The sequence below is a fragment of the Aptenodytes patagonicus genome, chromosome 2 (assembly GCF_965638725.1).
Source record: "Aptenodytes patagonicus chromosome 2, bAptPat1.pri.cur, whole genome shotgun sequence".
Classification (NCBI taxonomy): Eukaryota; Metazoa; Chordata; class Aves; order Sphenisciformes; family Spheniscidae; genus Aptenodytes; species Aptenodytes patagonicus.
In genome coordinates this window covers 22496002-22509816 of record NC_134950.1, presented here as the reverse complement: position 1 = coordinate 22509816, position 13815 = coordinate 22496002, and the positions used below count along the sequence as shown (strand labels likewise).

Below are 13815 nucleotides of genomic sequence, written 5' to 3'. Positions count from 1 at the left end.
GTAAGAGGTATAAAAATATAATGCTAAATTGGCACATCCTCCTCTCATTAACATAGTTCTTGCTAGAAAAAAGGGTGGATTTTTTAGTAAATCTTGTGCCAGTTCTTCAGATGATGTGTTTTCCTGATAGAAGTACATTTGCCTAAGCAAAAAGTCTACAATAAGTGTTTTTACTCATACAGAAATTCTCCCCCCATGACTTTGTAACAGCAATGTTTCCAAAGAGATTTGTCCACTATTCTTTGCATCCATATGAGGACACTGTGACATGGAGTCATATAGACACACACATGTATGTGTGTGTGTGTGTATATATCTATAAAATCTCCTATTTAAAGCTAAAAACAATTCTTACCATTCTGTTGTTTATATTAATATAGATATATGTATGCAGATGTTTAATCCTGAAGAATGTGTACACTCAGTCTGCTCCAAGGCATGTGTGAGATGTGTCAAACTAGATGCTGTATGGTTTTGTGTGTTACACAGTTCATGATGGAGTTGATCCTATAAACCAAACTCACTAGAGTGTTTTGATGTCTTGGAGGATCAAATCTATGCAAAAATCTGTGGCTGTGAATACAACTTGATCCATATGTAATATAGACTGAGTATTAACAGTAGAGTTTGTGTACATGCCATATGAGCACATATTTGTCTCAACCTTGCAATGAGATCCACATGGATGAATGCCATATCTGTTGAGTGCCATTTATTCCAATTGGATTTGCATAGAGATAAGATTTTGCCTATATGGGGGACAGAATTGGGGAGGGGAAATTAGGCACATTTTTATTATAGGCATGGCAGAAATTTTCAGCGATGTAGGTAATTTGCTTTGGAACAACTTATTTTGGGATGTGGCATATTTTTCATCAGCTGAAGTATTTAAATGAAAAATATTTATCTTCCTTAAAGTAAGTTTCCACATCCGATCTCTGTTGTCTTAATGAAAACCTCTATGTCTTTGCAAACTGTCTGGGTTCTGGTAGTTCTGTTGTCCTAATTGTCTGTTCCCGTTGGCCGTTCTGGTTTTAGACTTACGAAACTCTGTTTATGTCACATTAGAACAATTCAACTTGAGTCCCCAGTAGCAGAATCCATAGAGTTTTTGTTAAACTTACAGAGGTTATGATTTGTGCTGGTGCTAACATGACACTTCAGTAAGACAGATAGGACATCTTAGCTTCACCATAAGCAAATAGGCATCCAAATGATGCTTATATTACTTGTCATGCTTCACAGGAAGAGTTGCATTTTTGCAAGATTGAATTAGTTTCCTCATTTGCAGATGCCATTGTAAGGCTAAAGTACTTTCATATTTACAAGGCAAGACTGGGTGCAAATCTTTCAAGCACAGTTTAATGACCCTGTATGGTACCTAAGGCAGGATGCCAATTTGCCAGTCACCCCTCTGCGCACACTCTGCTCGGTTGCTGAACAGAAGATCACTTTTTCTCTTTTTTTCTTTGCTCCAGTTTCCTGCAGGTAACTCCTTCAGATCCATCTGGGGTGAAAAACTAAGTACGAATCTGGACATGTCTGGAAGTAGCATTTTAAATGCTCATTACCCTGTTAGGATTGATAAAGGCAGGATCTGAAGCTCCAGTTTGTTTTTTCCCTATGAATCGCTACTGCCTATTTAATTGATCCCTTCTAATCAGGTAGCAATGTTGTATCAAACAAACAGAACATATAACATTCATAATATATTCCAGACACATCTTCTATTAAAATATTGCATATAATAAAATCCCATGCTTCAGTCACTCATTTGTCAGCATGAGGAAAGTGTATCTGTTGATAATTCTTTTTTCACTTTCCTCTGAAGCCTCAGAAGTTGCCTATGGCTAGATATCGTCTATGACAAAGAGTCAATGCTTAATGTGGTATAGGAACTCCATTCTGGTATCTGACTGGTGTGTCTTGCTCAAATGCTTGGACTAATGTTATTGCCATCCCTATAGGGATGGGAAGGATTTTTTTGTCAAGTCAGAGAGGCAGGACTTTGAAGCTCTTTCCCTTCTTATGCAACACAAAACATGTTTTGTTTTCTGAGTTCAGGTCTTCTGAGTTCATCTGATTTAGACAAGTGCTGCCACTGGATCTTTGTCTGTCCTGTTTTCTGCCCTTGGCACCCATTATAGTTTTGTGGGAACTGGAATGTATGTTTTTAAGCAACAATGGCTGCTAAAAGATCAAACTAACTGAATGATCCATCTAGCCTTAATTTCTATGGTGATTATAAAACCCTATGAGATAGAAGTATACGGTGAAGTTATATTGCTGTAAAATGATTACAAAGGATTATAAAATTTTGGTACTTGTAAAGCAGTTATGACTACAAAGTAGCATAAGTATTTGTATTCTATATTTTATAATGTTGTATTAGCATTTTTCCTTTAAAGCTGTTTTTGATTTAAACTGTGCATCATAAGCAGATTTGTAGCATGACATGCTTTCTTTAATTTAGTACAGAAAATGTGCAAGCACATTCACAAATGCCATGAACTGATTTTTTTTTCCCATCAGCTGATCATTCTAACATTTAATTAACATTAACTGTATATTTGTGCTACAAGAAGTATTGACAGAATTCTCTTTCTTCTTTCTTGTCATGATTATTTAGGAAAAGAAGCCCATCAATATCAAGAGAACAGAACAGAAGATACGACCAAAGGGACGAGAGAGACGAATATTCACAGTATGCTACATCAGACAGTGCAATGCCCAGGTCACCATCAGATTATTCAGATAGGCGGTCGCAGCGTGGGCCTCAGTTATATGAAGAACCTGAACTGGGTGATTATAGAGATTCCAACAGAAGGAGTCGCAGGCGTTCCAAGGAGTATCCGGTAGATGAGGAAGATGCACAAAACAGGGAAGAATATGAAAGGCAACGGAGGGAAGAGGAATACCAGGCACGATACCGAAGTGATCCTAATTTGGCTCGTTACCCAGTCAAGCCACAACCGTATGAGGAACAAATGCGTATCCATGCTGAAGTGTCCCGAGCACGTCATGAACGGAGACATAGTGATGTCTCATTGGCAAATACAGAGTTGGAAGATTCTCGGATGTCTATGCTGAGGATGGAACGACCGTCAAGACAAAGATCAGTGTCTGAGCGCAGGGCTGCCATGGAAAATCAACGTTCATACTCTATGGAAAGAACTCGAGAGGCTCAGGGACCAAGTCCCAATCGTCAGAGGACCACAAATCATAGCCCTCCTACACCTAGGAGGAGTCCAGTTCCTCTGGAAAGACCAGACATGAGGCGCTCTGATTCATTAAGGAAACAACACCATTTGGATCCCAATTCTGCCGTACGGAAAACAAAACGTGAAAAGATGGAGACCATGTTACGGAATGATTCGCTCAGCTCAGACCAGTCTGAATCTGTCAGACCTCCACCACCAAAGCCCCATAAAACAAAAAAGGGAGGTAAAATGCGCCAGGTTTCATTAAGTAGCTCAGAAGAAGAATTGGCATCCACTCCAGAGTATACGAGTTGTGATGATGTAGAGATTGAAAGTGAAAGTGTTAGTGAAAAAGGTAAGATTTCTAATTTTTTGACTGTTTCAATATATAGATGTGGTTTAGTTTCCATTCCACTGTATGTTTATTTTACCTATTAGAATTGATTGCAACCACATATCTACAGCCCTTCACAGGTGACTCAAGTTTGTTGTGATGGGAGGTTTTTTTTCTGATTTTGTGTTTCATTTACTTAAATCTAAATTTAATGATTTACATGGAAAAGAACATCACAGCTACTAGAAGTATTTGGATATGTTAAAGGAAAAAACATGCCTGTTGAAAAACTTGTTAATTAAATCTGCAAAGCATCTAAAGCTGGGCTGTCATATAAGGCCATGGTTTCATGTCCATTAATACCAGATTTGCGTACTCCTGGATCACAATGAGTGCATATTTGATCTGGATCAAGTGTTGGCACATGACCGCTTTTCTGTTGAATTAACTAGAGCACATGACACAGCTTATGCCAGTTTCATGCTGGCTGCAGCAGGTTAAAGAGCATCTGATCTGCAAAAAACCCTGTGTGTATAAAGTTAACCCATTCAAGTTTTTAAACAAATTTAAAATGACTGATGTTCTTTATACCAATGGAAGGGTTTTTTTGCTGTGAGGCTATGGTGCTTTTCGGTTTTAGTGCTTTTTAGGATTCCTGATGTTGGAGTTACTCCATTGTCAGAAATAAAAGCTAAGATTAATTGAAATGATTCCCAACCTATCCAAAGGTAATGTATGACTTAAATATGAAAGCATCGGGGACCATCAGTTTAAACTGAATCAAATTAATAATATTAGTTTGCTTACCTTCATATATGTTGTTGGTCCAAAGTACAATAGTTATAACCTGTTTTCAGTTATTATTCTTATTCTAGTGCACCTTTACTAATTCTCATGAATGATCATCTGCTGTTGTGTATTGGGATTAGAAAATTTGCTACTATTTGTTATTAATATTGCTATCAAATTGGTTCTGAAGCAAGTAACTAATTAGAGTTAGTGGAATAACTCTGAATTGTCATATGTCGATAGCAGCAATCATGGTCTGATAAATAAGGAGCAAGATAGTGTAGAATGGAAGCAAATTTCACCCAGGTCAAAGCAGACAATTACATGCACTTACATGAAACAACTGTGAGGAAACCTTGACCCCCTTAGTCTTCCTGATGAGTAGAAAAACTCCTGTCAACTTCAGGGTGTTCACGATTTTGTTCTTAGTAGCAACCTTGAGGAAAATAGACCCAATGAATATACGGGAAGTAGTAACAAAGCGTTTATTTAATGAAATTCAGCATATGAAACAAAGTATACAGAATAATATACAAACAATGTATTTTTTGTACAGATATACAAAACATAAGTTTAAAACTTACTATACAAACAATGTTAGATTCTCTGTCTTCATAATAATCTGACATAAATTATAGCTTTCACTTAAATAGTGTTGTATTTTAACTGTCAAAGAAAACATTATTATTGATAACAATAGTTAATTATAATGATAGTCATGTCTGTGCTGATTTCTGAGGTAGTGAATGAAGCTAAATTGAGCATGTATTTTATAAATGAATGAAAAAAGCTTGCAAAATTTTACAGGAAAAAAAATGCTCTGTTTTATGTTTTGTTAATCTTGACTGAATTACTGTAAGCAGTTCTCATGACATATAGAGTGTAGCTGTGTCAGCATGGCCCAGTGGTGGCCTGTGGCTGGAACCAGTGTGGAGAACAGCCTTGGTTTTTCATAGAGGAAGAAAGCAACTGCTTGAACTGGGGAAGATGTCTGACTGCTTCTGACTGTGCCTGCTTCCAGCCTGGGCTGGAGGGTCCTGTTTCTGCCCTTGCTGATGGGCTGGGAGGCAGTGACCATGCATGGAACAGGCAGCCATCCCAGCAGTAACACCTGTACCCGGAGCCAGAGCCAGCTGGTGCCAGCCTCAGCAGCCCTGGTCATGTTACCGGACAATATCCTCAGCCCCATTCATACTTCTCCCCCACTCTTTAACCCCTGGAGCCGATGCTCCAGGAAAGTATTTGATTGGATATGGGAAGATTTGGCTTCTGCTAGGCATGGGGGAGGAGAGAAGAGATCTGCTAGGATGAAGAGGAAGAGGGGGTCTCACCACCTGGATCCAGCCTTCACAGCTGCTATAGGTAGACCCACAAAGTCCTACCTCATTCTTTTTATTTTCATGAATGTCTCTTACCATGTAAACCATCCTGCACTCAGAGTCTCTATAAGCAAGTGATTTCTTCATGAATACCACAAAAAGGAATACAGTACATAAACCCCCATCAGTCTTCTTTGTACTGCAATACCTTATTTCCTTAATTGATAAAATGTAATTAATTATTTTAAACACCTCCTATAAAAATGGGTTTTTCCTCCCCCCCAAATTATTCACTTTCTGCCCTTCAAAAACTCCCCAGACCTGAGGATTTCTCAGCTGTCCTTTTAAGCCACATACAAAGTCTCTTTGGCCAAGGATATAATGCTAAATATAAAACATTTGGCCTTGGAGTGATGAAGGGTGGCAATGTTAGAGTGAGAATTTGGATGCAGTAATAATGAGTTCTCCAAAAGAGGAGAATAATTTGTTCTCCATTTTTTTCTCTGTGGAGTACCCATATCTTTTCACAGATTCTTCAAATAAATATTAACAACTGCTCAGCTGTGAGGAGCAGCCTGGGCCTGAGCTGCAGGAGCAGCTGTTCACTGAATTACATCTGAGATTTTACAAGGCCCTGACATTGGTTTTAAGAAACTAGTCTGAAAATCATGAATTATCCTAAAATGTAGGAAAAATTATAGTCATATGCTCTTAAAAGGTTGAAGGTTTGCCTTTTTAAGCTTATCTCCAAAATGAAAAGGATTGTTACATATATATAGTTGGAGCATATATATGCACACAAAATGAAGATAGCCATTTCCTTTTACAAGTCCAACAGAGACATGGACCAGCTGCTGGATTAAGAGCTCTGGGAAGAGCACCCATTATTACTGAATGCCTCTGACTTTAAGTATTTGGGTCTGATCTCATTTCAGTAGCTGTCTGCTTCAAGGTAATTTTTTCCTTGATTTTTAAAAACGTGATCTGATTGTTTTCAGGAAGGGGACAAGTCAGAATTATTTTTCTTCATGTTTCTGGTAATGGCCAGGGAAACCATTGCCTTGGAATGCTTCTGCCTCCTCTCTATGGGGGACAAGGGAAACTGTGAGCAGAGAAAGCTGATGAACACACAGGCAACACTCAGGCACCCAGTAGATAGCCATGTGAAACACAGGCATGGTGAAGAAGCATTGTAGATGGAGATTCAACTGCAGAAGAGAAGAGCTAGATATTTAAGATACTGCATAGTTTTTGTAATGCAACTATATTTGGACCAGGAAATTTGGGTCATGAACTAGGCTGAGGACTGGCATACTGGAATGGGAATCAGGAGGCTTCAGGAGGATGAGCAGACAAGGGGAGGAAGTTTAGGAACTGCAAAACAAAATGTCATTGGGTGGCTGGAAACCAGTGGATTGAGATGGAAACTGAGGCTGAAGGAGAAGAGGGGAGAGCAAAGCTGGTAGATCAAATAGGCTAAACCTGTGACCTGGCTAAACCTGTGACCTGTAGTTTGGGAAAAACAGATAAAATGAAGGAAACAGATCTGATAACTGTGAAGGTGAGAACTGGAGCTTCCTGAGCAGTAGGTTAGAGGATTCTGAGATTGGCTGAGAAGCAGAAGCAGCAGTTTGGGAGAGACAGTGAGTGGCTGGGACAAGGGCGTTCAAAGAGAAGGACTGGATGGTTGAGCTGGGCTTGGGAGCTTTGGCAAAGAGGGAGTGGGACTCCCTGAGCAAGGACCGTGGGCCTGGCAGTATTGACGGGAAATGCTGAGGGGGGGGTTGGCGAGGTGAGAAACGCAGGACTATGGTGAGGAGCCAGTGGTGTGACAGACCAGTTCATTCTTTAAAAGGTCAGGAAACAATACATGACAACAGTGTTAAATGGACATAACTGAGATTATAAACGTGTTTACCTGAAACTTAGGTTGTGTCAGAATGAAATATATTTTGCAGATTGAATTTTGTGCAGGTCTTCATACACGTTAAAATCGTCCTTAGTGACATAACTGAATACTAATTTACCAGATGGCCTCTGCCTTTTTCTGTGCATAGGATGAACAATTCTTATTGTGCTATTCAAAATTTTCTGAAGCTCCCAAGGTTTTTTCCAAGTTATCTAAGGGACCTTTCTTTACTCTTGTTGTGAATACCAGGCTTCTGAAACTGCAAAGACAGTGTCTCCATTTGCAACACTTGTTGCCAGTCCTGGAGATGAGGGTAGCATACAGTCCAAGGCTGTATCTCCACGGCAGGATTCCCTGTCTGTGTTAGGAAACACACTTTGCAGAGTTAAAAAATAAGAAGGTGACCATATGTTTTGGACCAAAATATTAGGTATATTTCTATTTTCCCTAGTACTGAAAGAACAAAATTGCTTAAAATGTTAGAGAAAAACAATTCTTGAAATGCTAGTGCTTTTATGAAATCGTAAATTTTAAATGGCAGTAAAATGGATCCTCAATCAGTAAACATCAAGATAATAATGACTTATTTTTAAATGTTCTGGATTGTTCAATTCACCAATTCTTTCTCAAAACCATCTCAGTTTACTTGGTTCAGTTTCAAGGCTCTGAGAAACAAGGTTTATAAAGTAAGAATGGTTGTGGTGTTAATTGCAGTGAAGTGAACGTTGAACCATGTCACCTACAAAGCTCCAAATGAAGCTATGTTTTTTGTGGCATGCAAGTTAGGCCAAGCTGTCTCCATTGCTTGTCCAGTTTAAGTGTCTTCTATTGTGAGGGAATATTACAGTATTTTTTATTTGTATTTTCAGTTAGATGTTTGCCAGTGCAATTGTAAGGAATAGGCCTTAGGGCAGGTTTGAAAGGGCCCCCATAATTTGTCAGCCAGCATGAAGCAGATGTGAAGCACAGTGCTACAGGCTTGTTCTGTGTGGCTACAGGCTTTCCAGGTAGAGTTAGAAAATCAAACAGTATCGCTGCCCATATATTCCTTGTGGCAATACTGTCACACCTGCAGTCCACCAAAGCGCCAGTCTGAAGAGACTCGCCACAGCCACGCTCAGGAAAGCCAGTGGTCCCTGGGGCTGTCATACCCCCACTCAGAACATAGGCAACGGAGAGGTGATCTGCACTGGAGCTGGGGTTCCTTCTGCTTCTTCCCCAAACATCTGAGGGTCCTGGATGTCCTACAATTCTTTACAAATCTCTCAAACTCCAGGGTTCTGGCAAGAGACAATCTCTAAATGGAAAAATAGAATTCATTCAAGGAAATCTAGGCATGTGATAGCTCTAAATACTGCTCTAATTTGCTCTAAATATAAAGTAGGACAGAGTAGATTTTCCAATGGTGGAAAACAGTTCAGGCATACACACATACCATGCTCCCAGCCACCTTCCAGAGCACCCTGCGAGAGGTATCTGTTTGCACAGACGGTAGCTGACATCTAATGTAGGTGGAATCTGTGGTGGGAAAGGCAAAAGTGTGTGTTTTGTCAGAGGTGCAGTTCTTAAGTTTAGTGTTTGCTTTCAGTATTCTTTTATTAAAACATGATAGCTAGATGGATGCCCATTTTTATTATCAAAGAAACTCATGCGTAGAATCAGAATCATAGAATCATTTAGGTTGGAAAAGACCTTTCGGATCATCGAGTCCAACCATAAACCTAACACTGCCAAATCCACCACTAAACTGTCCCTAAGCACCACAGCTACACATCTTTCAAATTCCTCCAGGGATGGTGACTCAACCACTTCCCTGGGCAGCCTGTTCCAATGCTTGACAACCCTTTCAGTGAAGACATTTTTCCTAATATCCAATCTAAACTTCCCCTGACACAACTTGAGGCCATTTCCTCTCGTCCTATCGCTTGTTACTTGGGAGAAGAGACCGACACCCACCTCGCTACAACCTCCTTTCAGGTAGTTGTACAGCACAATAAGGTCTCCCCTGAGCCTCCTTTTCTCCAGGCTAAACAACCCCAGTTCCCTCAGCCACCCCTCATAAGACTTGTTCTCCAGATCCTTCACCAGCTTCGTTGCCCTTCTCTGGACACACTCCAGCACCTCAATGTCTTTCCTGTAGTGAGGGGCCCAAAACTGAACACAGTATTTGAGGTGCAGCCTCACCAGTGCTGGGGACAGGGGGACAATCGCTTCCCTAGTGCTGCTGGCCACACTATTTCTGATACAAGCCAGGATGCTATTGGCTTTCTTGGCTACCAGGCTCATATTCAGCCAACTGTCGACCAACATCCCCAACATAACATGTGGGTAGATAGGCTCCAGTGATCTTAGATACTTCAACGTCCCCGTGTTGTTGATTGAAAGCTGCAGAGCGCGGGCTGTGTGAGCAGAAATGTGTGTATGCAGGACAAGGGGTTAATACACTGTTCTTTGTCACTAAGTGCATTGAAAACATGGATATATAACCTTGCCTTGGCTGTGTTATGGTCATTTACAGACATATGAATAACTGCACTTTTTCATTATAGAAGTTAAAAAGGTCCTCATGTCTGGAACACCTTGCAGGACCTACTTATTTATTGCAATATTGAAACCAATCTGATAGTGATACAGTTTAGTTTTTGACAGAGAATAAAGTCTATTTGGAAACAATATACTCGTCACAAGTTAAAAATGTATGGTAGCTCACAGTGTGAGGAGCAGAAAGCACACTTTCTGAGTGCTACTTCAGGAACAGTACATGTCTTACATGAGCAGAGATGCCAAGCAAGTGGGATACCATCACAGTGCTCTCACTTTGAAATTCTAAGAGATAAGGGACCTGATTTCAATCCTACTTGTGCCACTTTCATACATCTTCGACAACTTTGGCTTCAAAGTTGCACTGAGCTAAATTAGATCAGAATGAGGTCATTGTTTCTAAAATTTGCTTCATTCAGGTTAGAGAGTTCCTGAAAGTCTGACTTCTCTGGAACAAATTATACTAGAAGGCAAAATTTCAGGACTGAGCTGCAGCACTTGACTTGAACACAAGAGGCTTTGAAATTCCACACAGTTTCAGTATGGAGATATCTTAGAATTCAAAGTACGAAATTTTGAATGGTCATAAGGAGAATAACTGATTATTTAAAATACTGAAATGTTTGACGTGTTTTATTAAAAGCCTGATTTGAGGGAGTCATGACATTTCTTATTATTATTTCACTTAATATTGCAGTGTAAGTGATTGTGTTTTGCATTTATAAAGAAATATTTTTTCCATAGAGACCTCTACATCTTTTTTTAATGTATAAAGAGTTTGATTGGAAATTCAGTATTCTATTTTTCTATTTCTTTTTTTCCCAGCTTTCTCCTATGAACTACCTCTATTTTAAGTGCAAAGATAAGAAATATTGAGAGATAAGAAATATTACATTTTTCTCATTACATGTTTAAGCAATAAAAAAAATCACTGCTTTTAAAGTACTTTTTACAACATTGAATGAGAAGTACCTTACTGCTTTAAAATATTAGTATTGGCTATCATAGAATTTTCCTACAAAAATATTTTTCATAGATGCATAGATGATAACAGAACTAGAATGTTCAAAGTTGCAAATAGTAAATAATGCTTTTTTTTATATTTTTGCCAAACCTTCTCCTACTTAGACACGTCTACGTTTCTTAGAAGAGAAAGGGAAGGGATGTGATCTTCTGCAGCATTTAGAGGAATCTACTGTATAATATTTTAAATTTGCAGTCACTTAAACTTGGCATAAGCCAATAATATCACTCACAGGAAGAGCCCTGCCTTTTCCCAATTCTTGGCTGCATGTTCACATCCTTATATCACTCCTTTCGCTCTGCTGGCAGAAGCATTCAGGCAGGTACACACTGCATCAAGCCAGGAAACTTTTGTGGGGTAACACTAATTAGGCAAAAAGATGGTAAATATTAACATTTGAAATTTCTTGATAAAATGATATTGAATGTCTTCTTAGATATTATAATGCATGCTGAAAAGATGGTGTGTAACTGATTATGCCTTATCAGAATCTGAGGATAGATAGGGATTTGTTGAAGTAAGGAAGAAGAAATATTTTCATATAATAGTCAAAGAAGACAGCATATTTTCTCATAAGGAAATGAACATGAATAATTTCATAGCACTTTGATTCCAACAAAAAAGACTAATACTCAATTTTCTGGATTAAATTCTTGACTAAATTACAGCCTGAACCTTCTATATGCAAATGTACACAAACCATTAAAACTGTAATTCTTTAATCATGTTTCCTTTTACTCTGGGACTTTGCTGGAACTACAGCTATAGCAGAAGTGTTGTGAGGGCACCAGATTAATTCTCTCCTGATATGATGCAATGGAAGAACTATGAGTTATTATTAAAATATTTTAGTGCATTGGTTGTAGTTAGTTATGGTTCCAGATGAGATTAAGTTGATTATTAATAGGACAACATGATTTTTAATATTTTTAACTTAGGGAAAATTTTTATCGTTGGAACTTATTTTCAGTTTAACTCTATTTTTAACACTAACTACAAGATGTATTTTGCCCTGGAAATTGTCAAAATTTTCTATTCTGAAGGTAAAGATGTTTCTTTTTCTTTTTCAGTTGAAACTGAATTGAATTGTCTGGGTGGCCAATCTTATAAGTATCATAAAAAGCATTATTGCTTTCTCTGAGCACTTTTTAAAAATCTTTTTCAAATTTAAATAGAAAACAAAAGAAACTTGTGTTGTAGTTTCAAAATAATTTCCCATTATCCTTTCACATCTTGGCAGCTGGAATATTTGCTGAATAAACTCAATAAATATTCATTAACCTTTTAATGTAAATAGCAATGAAAGAAATTACTGTCCAAACATGCCTGGAAAGGGTTTCATCCCAAGACATGCAAGGCTTCCTATGGAGGTAGTTCTTATCTTATCCAACCTCGTCCACTTATTTCTAATCAAAATTTCAGTTTAACTAAGTTAGAAATTTGGGACTTGTGATCCAAGTCTTGCATCAGAAATAAGTGCTATTATTCATACAGATGTGGCAGAGATAAGCCAAAATGAAGACCTGATGGATTCTGTGTAAAACATTTCCGTTCTTTACGATGCCATGATAGAATAAAAAGCCATCATGGAATTTTTCTCTGAAGTTTTCAGAATATTTAGCTACATACTGTGATGTTTGTAGTCTTTTCACAGAGGAATCCCAGCAAACAGAAATAATGACAGCAAAAAAAATTACATGTAATGTCTCCAGAATACATGGAGCATGTATTTTTCAAATTATAATTTTCTTCATACTTCAATGAAATCATTATTCTTCTAGTAAAACAAAACACTCAAACCTATCTGTCACAGATCTAACGACTGGATTAGACTCAGTGTCATTTTAAATTACGTTCATGCTTTCCTATGACATATTTAAACTGATTTTGCAGGTAATTTTGCTACTTCCCCAATTAACTATTAGAAACCAGAAGGGCCATTGTCAAGCAATTTTACTTATTTAATTAAAAAATAATTATTTAGTTGGGAGTATTCTATCAATAATATGGTATGCTTTTTTATGTTTTCTTTAAAAATGTAAGCATCTTTCTTGTTCTGCTGTTATTTTTACATCTATTTCATTAAGGATAGGATAATCAGAAAGGAAGAAGTAGAGAAACAGAAGTCGTGGGGGAATAAGCAGAATGGGCTGTATATATGTCATTCACCTGAAAACTGGGTTCCTAGGATGCTCTGTCCTTTAGCCCTGTTGCCCCAGGCTTCCCCAAATGTGCCATCCAAGACCTGCAGTTAGTCACAGAAGCTGCTTGAGATTAAATTGAATATTGTCAAAGGTGAGAGCCGGAAGCATATGTTTGCCAGAGGAAAGCATATCCTTTCCATCTTTTCCCCATTCTCTCCCCATCCAGGCCTCATCCATTGCAATTCACAATCTAGGCACTGGAAATATTTGGCATGAATGATCTAGGTAAAGTGGCACCAATTTCTGTGTCCTTTAATGGGTCTGGCTGTAATTCCAACTACAGCTGTTCAGGGGCTGCTATGTAGCATCGGAGCCGGTCCTGTGAGGAAGGCAACAGCGCAAGTGTGAGGGGTGAGCCAGGCAGCTTAGGGCAGGAACTGTCACAGCTACAGTCCTACAGAAACCTGCCCCCACTTCTCAGTCAGAGCCCTGAGGAGGTGGCCAAGTTTTTCAAAAGGATGAAACACTGCATTGTCGCACCACACCACCAGTGAA

At 38.6% G+C, this 13815-nt stretch overlaps 1 protein-coding gene across 41 annotated transcripts in view; it reads left to right on the top strand.

The window, feature by feature from the left end:
* The window catches only part of RIMS2 (regulating synaptic membrane exocytosis 2), a 515547-nt gene that overhangs the window by 225787 nt on the left and 275945 nt on the right, over window positions 1-13815 (top strand). For all 41 annotated transcript variants that reach the window (XM_076329271.1, XM_076329285.1, XM_076329287.1 and 38 more), the window contains one exon: window positions 2630-3555. In XM_076329271.1, coding sequence (XP_076185386.1) covers window positions 2630-3555 — 926 coding nt within the window. The remainder of the gene's footprint in view (window positions 1-2629; window positions 3556-13815) is intronic.